This window comes from Stegastes partitus, unplaced genomic scaffold (genome assembly GCF_000690725.1).
Source record: "Stegastes partitus isolate 25-593 unplaced genomic scaffold, Stegastes_partitus-1.0.2 Scaffold765, whole genome shotgun sequence".
In the NCBI taxonomy this organism is placed as follows: Eukaryota; Metazoa; Chordata; class Actinopteri; family Pomacentridae; genus Stegastes; species Stegastes partitus.
The window spans coordinates 123,286-136,374 of record NW_007578496.1 but is presented as its reverse complement, the minus strand read 5'-3'; the positions used below and the strand labels follow the sequence as shown (position 1 = coordinate 136,374).

At 39.8% G+C, this 13,089-nt stretch overlaps 1 protein-coding gene across 10 annotated transcripts in view; it reads right to left on the bottom strand.

Annotated features, from left to right (window-relative positions):
- Positions 1–13,089, bottom strand: part of clec16a (C-type lectin domain containing 16A) — a 46,197-nt gene that overhangs the window by 12,617 nt on the left and 20,491 nt on the right. For all 10 annotated transcript variants that reach the window (XM_008291847.1, XM_008291851.1, XM_008291852.1 and 7 more), the window contains 8 exons: positions 12,068–12,179; positions 11,873–11,973; positions 10,752–10,871; positions 10,440–10,549; positions 7,315–7,359; positions 5,372–5,422; positions 5,117–5,245; positions 4,087–4,207 (listed from right to left, as the gene is read on the bottom strand). In XM_008291847.1, the coding sequence (XP_008290069.1) occupies positions 4,087–4,207; positions 5,117–5,245; positions 5,372–5,422; positions 7,315–7,359; positions 10,440–10,549; positions 10,752–10,871; positions 11,873–11,973; positions 12,068–12,179 (789 nt within the window). The remainder of the gene's footprint in view (positions 1–4,086; positions 4,208–5,116; positions 5,246–5,371; positions 5,423–7,314; positions 7,360–10,439; positions 10,550–10,751; positions 10,872–11,872; positions 11,974–12,067; positions 12,180–13,089) is intronic.

The following is a 13,089-nucleotide window of genomic DNA, read 5'->3' as shown; positions in this document are numbered from 1 at the left end:
ATTAAAATGTTATCTAACAATAACCGTATGATTTTGGAGTTGAAGAGTAGAGCTTATATAATTAAAACAAATGCTACATAATATTGAAATTACAGGCCTGAAAGTGCAGCCTCAATACGGCAAAAGCGAAGGCATCCATCCTTAGTTGTTTTTTTTTTTTCCATTTTTGATGACAGATTGGATCCTTCTGGGCGGTGTTGATACCAGACTTGCACAAATCTGTGGAGAGATGTGCTGCCATTTTTCACAGATGACTCTGTTTAGCTGATTTTTGGTACTGGAGTTTTGTTTCTCTATCTTCCACTAATGCTGGATGTACATCCTGGCACATAGTCATAGTTTTCACTTTTTTTCATCTTTAAAAATCTCTCGAGTGTTTCTTGCAATGTGTATTCATCGTTATGAGACTAGGATTCACATGTTGATTCAATATTTGGGTATACATATTTGTATCTACACTCCCATTCATTAGCACATGCCGACCTCCGTGCTTCACTGTCAGGACTATGCATTCATTATTGTAGTCTTGTTTGGGTCAATGCCAAACATGCTAGTCCACTTTTGCTAAAAAATTCATTTTGGTTGTATCTGACTAAAGGTTCTTCTCACATTTAAGTTTAATCTTGCAGTTTTGTGCTATTTTTTTAGGAATGTTGTTTTCTTGGACATCCTCCACTGAGTTTGACTTCAGATAATGTCCTTTGCAGCTATCGCTGACACTGTAATCCACAGATAATCTTTGTGTCAAGTCGGACGTATTGGTTCATGCTTGTGTAAATATTTAATTGATCCTGGTGTAATTATTTTTGAGGGTAGCCACTGTGTATTCTGTAATTAGTAATATGGCTTTTAAACAAAATTAAAAATCTCATAACCACTGCTACAATGTGTTTCAGCTTATATTTAGTAGAGTACTAGTTATCTTGTACAATCTCCTATCTTTGTCTCATATTCTGGTTTCTTTTCTTGTTCAGGCAAGTCCTTCTTATGTGGCGCTATGTTGCAGCAGACCCAGCCAGGGTAAAACCTGCTCACAGCTTCTTATTAAGCTAGTTCATAAATGAGCCTTAATTTGAAATTACAGGTTTACTCTCTTTTGTTGCATGAAATTGTGCTTTTGTTGCACATTGTATATGACATACGGCCAAAGAAAACAAAAGAGAGACATCTGAGTTACACTAAAAACATGCCAACTACCTTTAGATAAACATATACCTGCTCATATAGGGTTGAGAGGGGCTGGATGCACTGAGGGCAGGTTGTCAAACTGACACATGTAAACAACCATTTGCAATTACAGTCGCAGCTACAAGCAGCTCAGAGTCATTCATTCATTTAACTTGCATGTCTTTAGACTTGATAGATGATAGAAAAACTGTGTCATCTGAACAAACTAAATACTGGAGATCCAAACACGAAGCAGAATTGCTCTCAAGTGTCAGTACCATTAAAGATGTGTTGAAATGTATGACGAGTTACTCCAAAAAGAATAGAAACCTATATAGTTTAGATTCCGTAGAAAAGAATCTGAGCATGGCTGAGTCACACAACACCAAAGAGGAACTGAGCAACACTGTTTTGACAGCAAAGTCTGTTGTATATGTTTTGTCTGTTCCATGAAAACTCTCTATATGTTATTTGCTGATTATTATTTTCAGTGAAATGCACAAGAACCGCTTCCTGGTAACCAATCGAAGAGCAGTCATGGTTACACTTTTTCAAAACCACAAAATATTTTCATAGACATAAAGCACAAAGGTATTTTTGCTGATGGTCTTCAATATTTGGCCTAATATGATTAGATTGTTTTAAATGTCACATGGTTGTTGTTTTCACTGTTGAAAACCAGATGATCTTTACTGGAAGCCACTCAATTATAAGTGTTCCAGATAAAGTGGAAACGACGCGCAAATGATGTTTATTATTGCTGAAAGGCCTTTGCCCTGGCAGAAAGAACAGATTTGCTATTCGGCCTTTCCTGACACTGACCAGGGCTTCCCGATCATTCCAACACATTAAGCAGCGAGAAAAAATAGTAACTGGTAAAAGAGTGAAAACAGAAAATCTGTTTCTGCTCTTTTAGGAGTAGCTCTACTTTTCATATATTTCAGCATATCTTCAATAGTACTGGAAGTTGTTGTGGTTGTGTTGGTTGCTACCTCCTTTCTCTCCCAAAACAGTTTCCAGATGTGATTCAAAGCAACAGTTTTGCTCTTCCATATACTTTCCATACTTGGTTTAGTTCTCTGGCATAGACGTAAAAGTGACAAAAAGAGACAAAAAATGAAGCCAGACTTATCCCATGTTTGAGAAACACTAAAATTACCTCTAACACACACACACAGACACACAGACACAGACACACACACAAAAGTTTGTACTTATTTCCTGTTACTGTTGGTACAGTGTGAAATTGCATAGGATGAACATCACAAGATATTATGAAACCTGCTGTTTTCAAGCAAAGCCTGTGGTAGGCACAGGCCTCCACAAAAGCTGCTGATAACCAGTTAGCATATTTAACTTGCTAATTTATCTTAACTTCAACTGCCAAGCCCATGGCTGGGTGAAAGATCAGCAACTTTGTTAATATTGTGTTGACAAAGTGGCTTGCCTCAGCCAGACAACATTAGGAGTTCCTGCTCCTGTGAGTGTCAGTCGTTAGTAGAATCAGTTCATCAGTCCCCCTCTAACCCCATGAATAGGACATGTGATTGGACTGTACTACAGCAGAAAGCAAACAACAGATCAATTGCAAATGCCACTGCCTCCAGGACTCAACCTTTTGTATTCCCTCCCCACCGACTGAAATCTAGGAGTTTCAGACCACAGCCGCCAGAAATCATATGACTCGAAAGCACACGACAGTGTGGGCACATCTCTGAAAAGTGGCCACTGTAAACTGAGCTCTGACAGAAAAGTCAGCAATATAAGTGCAAATTTGCATCTGCAACTGTTTCAAATGAGGATTTTCCCTTTCAAAGCCAAAGTTTTAGAACTTTTTTTCCCAACTTATGCGCAGCAGTTGTCGGATCACAATTTACAAGGTTTGAAACCAGGACAATGAGCTAATGCACCAGGAATGACAGTAATACATATTCGAAACTTAGATAGTGTTGGGAAAACACTTTAGAAAGTGAGCTTCAATTGTGAAGAAGATCAAAGCATTATGCAAGCCTACATCACTTGGTTTCAATCTTCCAAAACCCTTCTTATTAGATTACAGCTTATAAACACTGAGCTTCAACTTTTCACAGCTTTTCACCCCCAGTTTTGAAACATGACACCATGTTTGATCTCACACATTTGCACCATATCTTCAGCAAACTGAGAAATGGAGAGCCGTGGGGTTGTGACAGTAAGACATTTACATGTTAACTGTCAAAACCTTAGCACACAATACATGGAGGAACCACAAACGCAAGCATGCACGTCAGCATGGATTTGCAAAGTTCGTACCCTGAGTGTGTGACAGTGCCATCACTCTCATTCACATCGCTGTGCAACTTGTGATATCCTCCACAGCAGAGCTAACCACGTGAAAGTTTCCATAACACACACCTGTGCACAGTAAGAGTAGGCTGTTCAGGGTATGTCAAGAGTGTGGGAAGCAGTCTGCAGAGGAGCTTTTCAGTGACCCTGTGCTCATGTTTGTGTTATTGTGGTTGTGAATGTTTGCATGTGCATGTAGCCGTGTATTGTTAAGATTGTACTCATGTACTTGTGCCCTACATCTACTAGTTTTTTTCACACAAAGAGTGAGAAAGAGAGCAGATAAGAGAATGTTTCTTGTTTGTCAGCTATCTATACTGGAATTGTAGACAGATCAAAATTATAAAGTTATTGCTTTCTCCCGGTCTTAGGGAGGCAAGTGTGTCATTTTCTTTCAGTTACTTTCCTGGGTTAAACTTCAGCTGCAATAATTAGACCTAATTTTGTCTTTAATGTTGTGTTTTCCCACCCTGACATTTAAATCTGTGTCCCAAAAGTCAAAGCATGAAAAATCAATATGCACATCAGCTCTAGCATGGAGTAAAGTTTTGTTCACAGTGTCCGGTATGCCTCTGTGTTTTCTGTGTGTCTTACTGAGGTCCAACACGTCGTCTGTCTTGATAAGGTCTTCAGGTCTGGTGAGCGGGAGTTGAGTCTCGGGTTCTCCCTGAAGCTGAAGTGATAAAGACCGCAGCATGAAGAACACTCGAATCGCCTGAGTGGAGAGAAGAGAGGTCCCACACAAACACACACAGACACACGCAGAGAAATAATCTGTTAAAACAAATGTTCTGCTTCAAACTGGCAGTTACAATGAACATGAGAAAAGAACAATCCCATAGCTGTGCTCCAACTTGGCTTTGACATCAGTTATTCAGTATCCGGCTGATACAGTGTATCTTTCAGTACCATCTTTTGTTTACAGCAAGCCTGTCATTGTTGGCAGAGAACAAAACCAAAAGTATGCAATATAAGGTACACCCACTATGATTGTTAGAGTGTAATTACATAGATATTGAAAGTGCCACCTATTGTTAAAGTCAAGCTTATTCTGATGGGTCGATTTCAGGTGCAGCACAGCCTTAAGGCAGGGCTCTCCAATCCTGGTCCTCGAGAGCCACAGTCCTGCATGTTTCCCTCTTCCAACACACCTGATTCAAATGATCAGGATCATTATCAGGCTTCTGCAGAGCTTGATGATGAGCTGATCATTAGAATCAGGTGTGCTGGAAGAGGGAAACATCTAAAACATGCAGGACTGTGGCCCTTGAGGACCAGGATTGGAGAGCCCTGCCTTAAAGGGAAACTCAAATACATGAGCTGATTTATTTTGAATCTAATAACCGGTCAGGCTGCTATGTGGAATGCCAGCTCAGTTTGAGTGTATGAGAGGACACATTTGTAGCAAGCTTGATGTTTTTGGCAGAAAACCAACATGTGTGCTGTGAGGTACACCTGCTCTGAGTTATAAAATGAACTAAGTGATCTATTATTAGAAAAAAATCCCCCCTGGGTTGATTTCACCAGTCTTGAAGGCAAAGTGATATTTCAACAACAAGATCGGATTTCCTTGGAATCTTATCAGACTTAAGTGTCATGCTGGACTGAGCTTGTGTGGACGCACCCTGCGTGTCTTCTCCACATCTCCACAGGGAAGTCTCTTGACAAAGTCGATGCCAGTCAGAGGGGTGCCAGTGGGGGGCAGCAGTATGGAGGCATCCATCATTAGATATTCCACATTCAGCGGTTTACTCTGCAACATACACATGTGGATGAGTATGGAGAGCCCCCGAACATGAACCACTTCCACATCCATACGCACAATCGCAGTCTGTCTCTTCAAAAAAACCAATGTCATGTCAAATGAAGGCTAACCAACCGTCATGCTCCTGTATTCATCTTCAAACATGTCCAGAAAGATCTCCTCCCCCTGCGGTGACAATGAAATTGGAAGTCACTTGAAAGCAAGACAGAGTGTGTAGAGAGGGGGGGGAGCAGTGTGATTCACTGCTTTGCTTCAGTTGAAATACCAACAGTAGAGACAAAGAGAGGAAGCATGGACAATTAAAACAAAAAATTGTGCAACAAAGCTTCCCATTTCAACTGAAACCCTGACGAGCCTTAACAAGCTACCATCGTATCCTGAAAAGATTATTACTTGTCCAGATTCCCACTTCGTTTTACTGATTCGTTTATTCAGTGCCAAACATTCTGTGGTTCCAGCCTTTCAAATGAGAGGATTTGCCATTTTTCTTTAAATAAAACTGAACGTCTTCAGGCTTTTGGCTGTGGAATAAACAAAAGACACTTTATTGGATTTTGGGGAAGATTTATTTTAGCATTTTTTGTACTGTTTAGACATTCAAACATTTGCTAAGTTAATTAAGAAAATAATCAGTAGATTTATTTGCATTTAAAGTGGTTGCTGTGCTAGTCGTATTTCATGCTAATTCATTCTTAGCTGACTCATGCATCTGTGTAAAACAACAGCATATGCATGTATACACCCCATCACGACACCTTCAGATGAGTATCACTCTCCGTGGGGACAATGCTGTGCTCGCTCGTTCTGTCTGTGGCCATATGCTGTGGTAGCTTCCCAGTGTGACCACAGTTTTTCATAAACCAGAGACTTTCATAACAACTGAATGTTCCTTCTCTGGAAAAATGAAACTACTGCAAGCCCCCTTGTACTGAACACGAAACTGAAAGCAATGTGTGGATGTCAACTTATCTGCTGTGTGTTCTATCACCTTTACACAACATTAGCTGGAGAGGGATTCTTAAATGACCTTCCATCAACAGAATGATATTATGAACCAAAACAGGAAATGGCAAAGAGGGAAAAAAAAAGTTGTTTGGAAATGCACAGTTGAGCAATTAAGTATAGAGGACAGTGGTTGTTTACACTCAGTTTAACGCGTTCATCTAACTTTCCTGATGACGTCTAAGCCAAAATATTCCACTTGTAATTCAGTTTTTAAACAGAGGATATTTTTGCCAGAGGAGGTAAGAGAACCATATCCATTCATGCCCATGAGCCATAAAGGAATTAGCCAAAGCTAACCCCTATGACTGATTCCAAAACTGATATCCAGAAACCATCAAAGTGAAACAGAAAATGCACTGAAAGCATTTCGCCATCATTTGTAAATATGATACTATACAGCATATGGAAAAATTTCCAGTTTCATCTATTACAACTTCAGAGAAATGGCCTCAGTTATAGTCAGTGGATGCAATCACACACACTACAGTAAAGCCTTATCTCCAGGAGGTTTTATTTTCGCTTACAGGAATTTAATGACAAAACAGGCTTACCTAGTAGGTTTCGATTCAGTTCTTGTTATGACACTAAACAAAAGCTGGATGTAATGCTACAACACTTGTTTACCTGCGTTGTTCCTGTTCTTTCTTTTTTTGTTTTGCCATGCAATATTACTGTATGGCCATCCCACTGGCTAGCCGCCAATCTGTTTTGGCAGCCAGAAACGCAAAAGTTAAAGCTTCCAATCTCTGAGAGCTGAAATCCCTTTGTGCTAAAGCAGTTGGCAGAGGAGGAATGCAGATTTTTTTCGCCAACATCGTTTTTTAGACAATGTCAGTGTCTCTCTTTAAGCGTTTTCAGCTGTCAGTTGCCCTTTAACCTTTCCGTCCTGACACTTCTTGTGTTTGCATATTCTGTATATCTGTGGGCAGGTGAGAGATGAAGAGAAAGGCACCTGTTTTTGAAGGTTAGTGGTGCTTATGTGCGTTTAATGTGTAGAAAAGTGCATTAATATGTTAGAATGTGCATCAGGGTGTGTCACTGTATATACTTACTTTGTAGAATCTTCGCAGCAAATGCAGACTTTCTTCTCTGGCACCCTGCAAACGCAAACAACAGTCTGAGGCATCATTCGGGTGACACGACCATACAAATAAATAGTCAACATGGATGCAATACACTGCCAATACAAGTAAATATAAAAAGTAAAACATAAAATGGTAAAAATATTCTGCATACCACAAACTAAAGATAACGTCCCAACTGTTTCTGTTTGACAAGTAGTCATTATATACTATGATAGTAAAATAATAAAGTTTCTTACTTTTGACTTGTACTTCTCAAAGCAAAAGCTTAACTCTGTAAATATTCTTTGTGTTACTAATTTTTTTTTATTTTTTGTCAAGTGGACTATTTCTTGGTTCTGAGCAACTGCAAGGCACTAAGTGGTGGCTCCAGGAAGCTCCAGGTTGCTAACAGACAGTGATATCAATCTTCTCATCTAATTCTCAGAAAGGAAACAAGTGTACTTCCTATAAAGTGGCATCCTCTTCTTTAAATATTACCACATTTCCTCGTACAGGAACATGGTGTACTGGAATATAGTGTAACTATATGCCAGGTGTGCGATGCAAATTTTCAGAAACGATGCTCTCTGCACTGCAATGTACAACACCGAACAGCTCACCTAACATCACAGCTTTACTCATACCTGCTGTATTGTACTGTGAACGCGAGTTGACTGGTATTCCTCAGAAAGGCAGGCGTGTGGCAACAGCACTTGCGTGAGCATTTACCAGTGAATTTTCATTATATATTGTATTAAAGCTCCTGCTGTCACTCCAGTGGTGTGTGTTTGGTAATGCTTCCTTTTTCAACGACAAAAGGTGCTTCCTGGATTTATCCTGTTGGTGAGTTAGGCAAATGGTAGCGATTTGCAGATAATGTTCTTCCTGCACTGGCTTCAGAACAAAAGGAGTTCTAGATAATGATTATTTATGGTTACCTCTGAACAATGTGAAGTAGTGTGTGATTAACAGTGAATAAACTAAACCGAGAAAAGCTGTCCTGTTTTACAGCAAGGCATTAGTTACCAGTAATCAACGACATAGTCATCTACACATGTGGACAATTGTTGGTGCCCCCCAGTTAATGAAAGAAAAACTCACAGCGGTCACAGAAATAACTTGAATCTGACAAAAGTAATAATAAATAAAAATTCTATGAAAATTAAGCAATGAAAATCAGACATTGTTCATCATTTTTGTCCAGGCCTGTTTCATGAGTTTATTTTTTATAATAATTCTGTTAAATCACGGTTCAAAAGCAATGTCTGATTTTCATTGCTTAATTGTGAGTTTTTCTTTCATTAACTGAGGGGTACCAACAATTTCGTCCACGTGTGTACATCCCCACCGCAGGACAGGAAGAGAATCAGGGTCGGAAAAAAACAACTAACAGAAATTAGATTGTTTCTTGCGTAACGTATATACCAGAAGTGAGCCTTGTTTAATATCGGTTACAAACAAAATGGTTCAAAACTGCATCACCGTTTAGTAAATGCATTACTTCCAAGTAGGACAGCAGGATATTTGCTCCTATGCAAAGTTAGAAACTAGCAGTTTAGGTTAATTAAACTTAGTACAAAGGATACCACATTTTTGGAAAAATGTTCTGCCACTCCTCAGAGACTAGTTTTTCCAGCTGTTCTTCACTGGAAGGGTGGTGTTGCTCCTTCACTCTCTTCTTATTCCCCCAAAGGTATTCTAATTAATTCAAGTCAGGCAACATACCCGGCAATATTGTAGGCGTCATTTATGGTTCTTTGGAAACTGCTGTGTGATTTTGGCAGTGCACCGTAGAACGTTATCATGCTGGAATATTTCTCTTCCTCCGCAACTTCTGCACGCCCACATTTGTGCTTCGCTGTTGGGATTTTGTATTAACTGTTGTAGTCTCGATCAGGTTTGTGCCAAAACATGCTGGATCCCATCTGAGCAGGATAAATTTGCTTTGACCTCATTTGACCAAAGAATGTGCTCCCAGTATTGACACACAAAATCAGATTTTTATTGTTTACCCCTGTGCCACATCTGAAGCACTTGCCCATCTGTTTTTTGGCGCTCAATAGTGTGCACAGTCCATGCTGTTATTTATTGGACAACCAATTAATTCACTATGACTCATTTTCTACCTCCTAATTACTGCTGCCGCTTCGTTTTGACAGATGTTCAGGTGGGCTCCGATCTGTCTCTATCCTTTTTCCATCTTTGTGAAGACTCACAATCCGATAATTAAATTTAGATGATATTACACAGGAATGTACTCTCTTCTATTGTATACTGTATTAGATGGACCATAACAGAGGTCCAGCAATCGAAAGCTCTATGTGTGACAAAAGAAAACATAAATAATTCAACTAAGAACAATGATTACAATGTCTTCACCATTGCCATTTCCACTAAACGAGCATCGCTCAAACTGAAAGGGTCTCATCACTTATAATAAACTATGCCACAGGTGGGAAATTCTTCAAGCAGAAAACCCCACTGATGGCAAACTGATGCCAACAGGAGGCATAAAATGACTTTGAAATGACAGAGACAAGGTTTTGATTCACTTTCAAAGAGAAAAATGTTGTCAAAAAATGAATCCAGAAAAAGCACATGAGCTGTAGGACAATGACTTCCTGAAACCTCATGTGAATGTAAAGAAACAAAGTGTTAGGAGAATCAGCCTGAAGTGACAATAATGGAGATAGAAAGGTTTCCTGGAAAATTAATTTTAAGAAAAGCAAATGACACAAGAGGCAAAGAGGAAGAGGAGTCTGACGGAGTGAACAATGAAAAGAGCAAATGTGAAGGTTTGGGAAGAGTGCTGAGGAGATGAACAAATACATCAGTCAGCATTTTAAAGAGAAAAATATACTGTCATAACCGCACATGAGCCTTACTGGGAAACCCTGAAGATATTCTGTAGAACTCTTAAATCCATCTACAAACGGTGTGTATCACTCTTACGATCTGCCCGACATCAAACTTTTCACCTGTCTGTTCTGAAGCTTTGCTCTCTGAAATTCATTGTGTGTGTTTGTGAGATAATTAAGTCCACGTGCATGTGATTTGTTAACAAAATGGTTATGTGTAAAAGCATAGCATGAACAAGTTTGTGTGTGCTGTACCTCCAGGCAGGCCAGATGGACATCTTTGATTATACAGTCGTTTCCAGACAGCACAGACTGCTTTAATAGAAGGCAGCTCAACTCAAGGGTGGCGAGACGCACTTTACCGTCTATACATGTAACAGAAAATATGAGTAAGTCATGTATGTTCCCCTTTGAAATATGCAGGAATGAAACATCTAATGGTAAGTTGTGTATTAATCACACAGCCAAGCACAGAAACTGAACTCATTATTAACAACATCACATATGACCACCAGTGACATTTATTGACCCCAGTGACAGGAAATACACATCTGTGTGTTTGCATACCCGGCTGCGCTGCCTGGTTCATAATTCTGATTAGTCTTTCAACCAGCACCAGGCTGTACGAGCTCCTCTCCTGGTCTGGAACTGGCAACTGCAAACGCTCCAGAAGATCACGGTTTATGCCTACAAACAAGCAGACCCGTTAAAAAACTAGAACTGAATGCTTATTCGCCACTATAAACATCAAGACTGTGATCTTGCAGGATTGTTTAGAGTTGATCTTGGGTCATTAAGTGAACTGTCTTGTCTTCGGTTCTGATGCTTAACTTGAGTGTCAGCTTGATTAAGGATTCTGAGCATTGACTTTTACTAATTAGCTTTATCATCACCTTGTTCTACAGACATCTACTTGCAAAAAAAAAAAAAAAAAAAAATCAGAATCTATTGTTTAAAACATGGCAGTGATGGCGAGACACCTACAATTTTATGACTTTCCTAACTTCCTTTACAAGGTGTCAAGCATTACATTTACACGTCAAAATGTCTGACATTCAAATGTCAATGCACTGCTACTTTGTCATTACCTCTACCTGTGTCTACTCTGCAAACCTAAACAGCTCATGCAGACATGTAGTACCTAATCTATGAAGAAGTGAAAAGAAAGGGCAACATAGCATTACGTTGAAAAATTATTAAAAAGTGGATTTTGCAAAATAAGGCCCCTCTCAGTGACCTGTTGAGCAGATCAAGACATTATTAGGAATTGTCAGCTGAGGACAACATCAGAGCTGATAAATTTGTACTTTTCAAAGTTTGTGAAAACACTGAAATTGACTGACGATGAAAGAATAAAGTTCACTGATGCATACAAACAAGCAAAAAGCTATCAAAAGAAAAACCTTTAAAACAAGATCCAGAAGAGCCAAAAACACTAACAAAATTGCATATCTGCTGGACAGGAAGAAAGCACATCATCAGGTAGGTTAACCGACATAATAGTGCTGGTGCATAGTTCCGCTGTGCAGTCCTGATGCACAAACAGGATACATATGGGGGAAAAAAAATCAAGGAAACCTCAATAAAAAAAGTCAAGGTCTAAAGTTTGCAAAGCAACGTCCGGGTAAGCCGGAGACATTTACTGTTTGTAGTGAACACTGAGCAAGTAAATGGGCAGAAAGGCCAACCTTTGCTGTGTGACACTGCATAAAGCAGGCAGAGGACAAACAGTGCGTGGTAGTCATCATTGGTGCAGTCCAGGGCACTGTACACCATGTCTAAGAACGGCCTGCAGGAAGACAGAAAACACATCAGTCCACATACACTGCTGTCTTGTATTCATTCTTTCCACTTGTGGACCAGTCTTAGGCTTCAGCATGTACCTGCTCCTCTGAGTGTGTGTGCGGGTGGCTGCGGCGGTCTTTTCCTCATCGGTGATGTTCTGCTCCGTGAGCTCTGACACTTTACACTTCTCCATCACCACCATCTCGATCTCTGCGCAAACACACACAGATGCATTGTTTTTACTTACATATAACGGTCCATAAATGTGGACACCCCCCTCCCCGATAAACTGCACATATGATTCATATTCACATCACACGCCTTCAAAACACATCACTGATATTAAGAAAATGGGCTGCTGTCACCAGTGACTATGAATGTACAGGCTGGAATGTTTCCTTCTCACCCTTCACAGCTTCAACAGTGATGAAATGTACTGAGGCAGCAAAAAAAATTTACTGATAGAACATTAAGATGTAAAGAAAAAAACACCCAGTTATGCACAGAATGGCAACTTGTTTACCATTTATGGTTTTAAAAGTTTCTCTCTTCAACCTGTTAAATAGTGTAGGTGTCACTTTTCCACCCCAAAGGGTACACATCTCATTTTGAAACTCTGTTTTCCTCTGCTGCCCACAACACTACTTGTGTTTAAATCCACGCTGTCAAAAAACATTTCTGTGCATTGGGGTCCTGAGAGGCATTAAAGATCTGCAAAGACTCCTGTAAACAGAGTCAACGCTGTCATGGTGAAGGAGGAATCATTTCAGATGAGTGAAATGGTCACAGTTTAATAGAGACACTAACAAACACACAGATGCACACACAGAGCAGGAGTAAGAGACAGGCGGAGAGGTGAGGAGCACAGGATGGATGGTGTGTCACTGTGGAAATGGACAGTTGGCTGCCATGGAGATTGTATTGAACATGTGATCAGTGGTAGCTATGGTAACCATGGGGAAATCAAAAGGTGCCACACAAGGGATGCAGCAGAAAGAGGGAGGCCTCATACAAAAACTAGCCAAAGAGAATTTTTTAATGAACAGACTTTGTTTATCCTCTGCCTTTTTTGGTTTTAGGCTTCAACACAATTTCATTATTTGCTGTTTTTACCACTGTC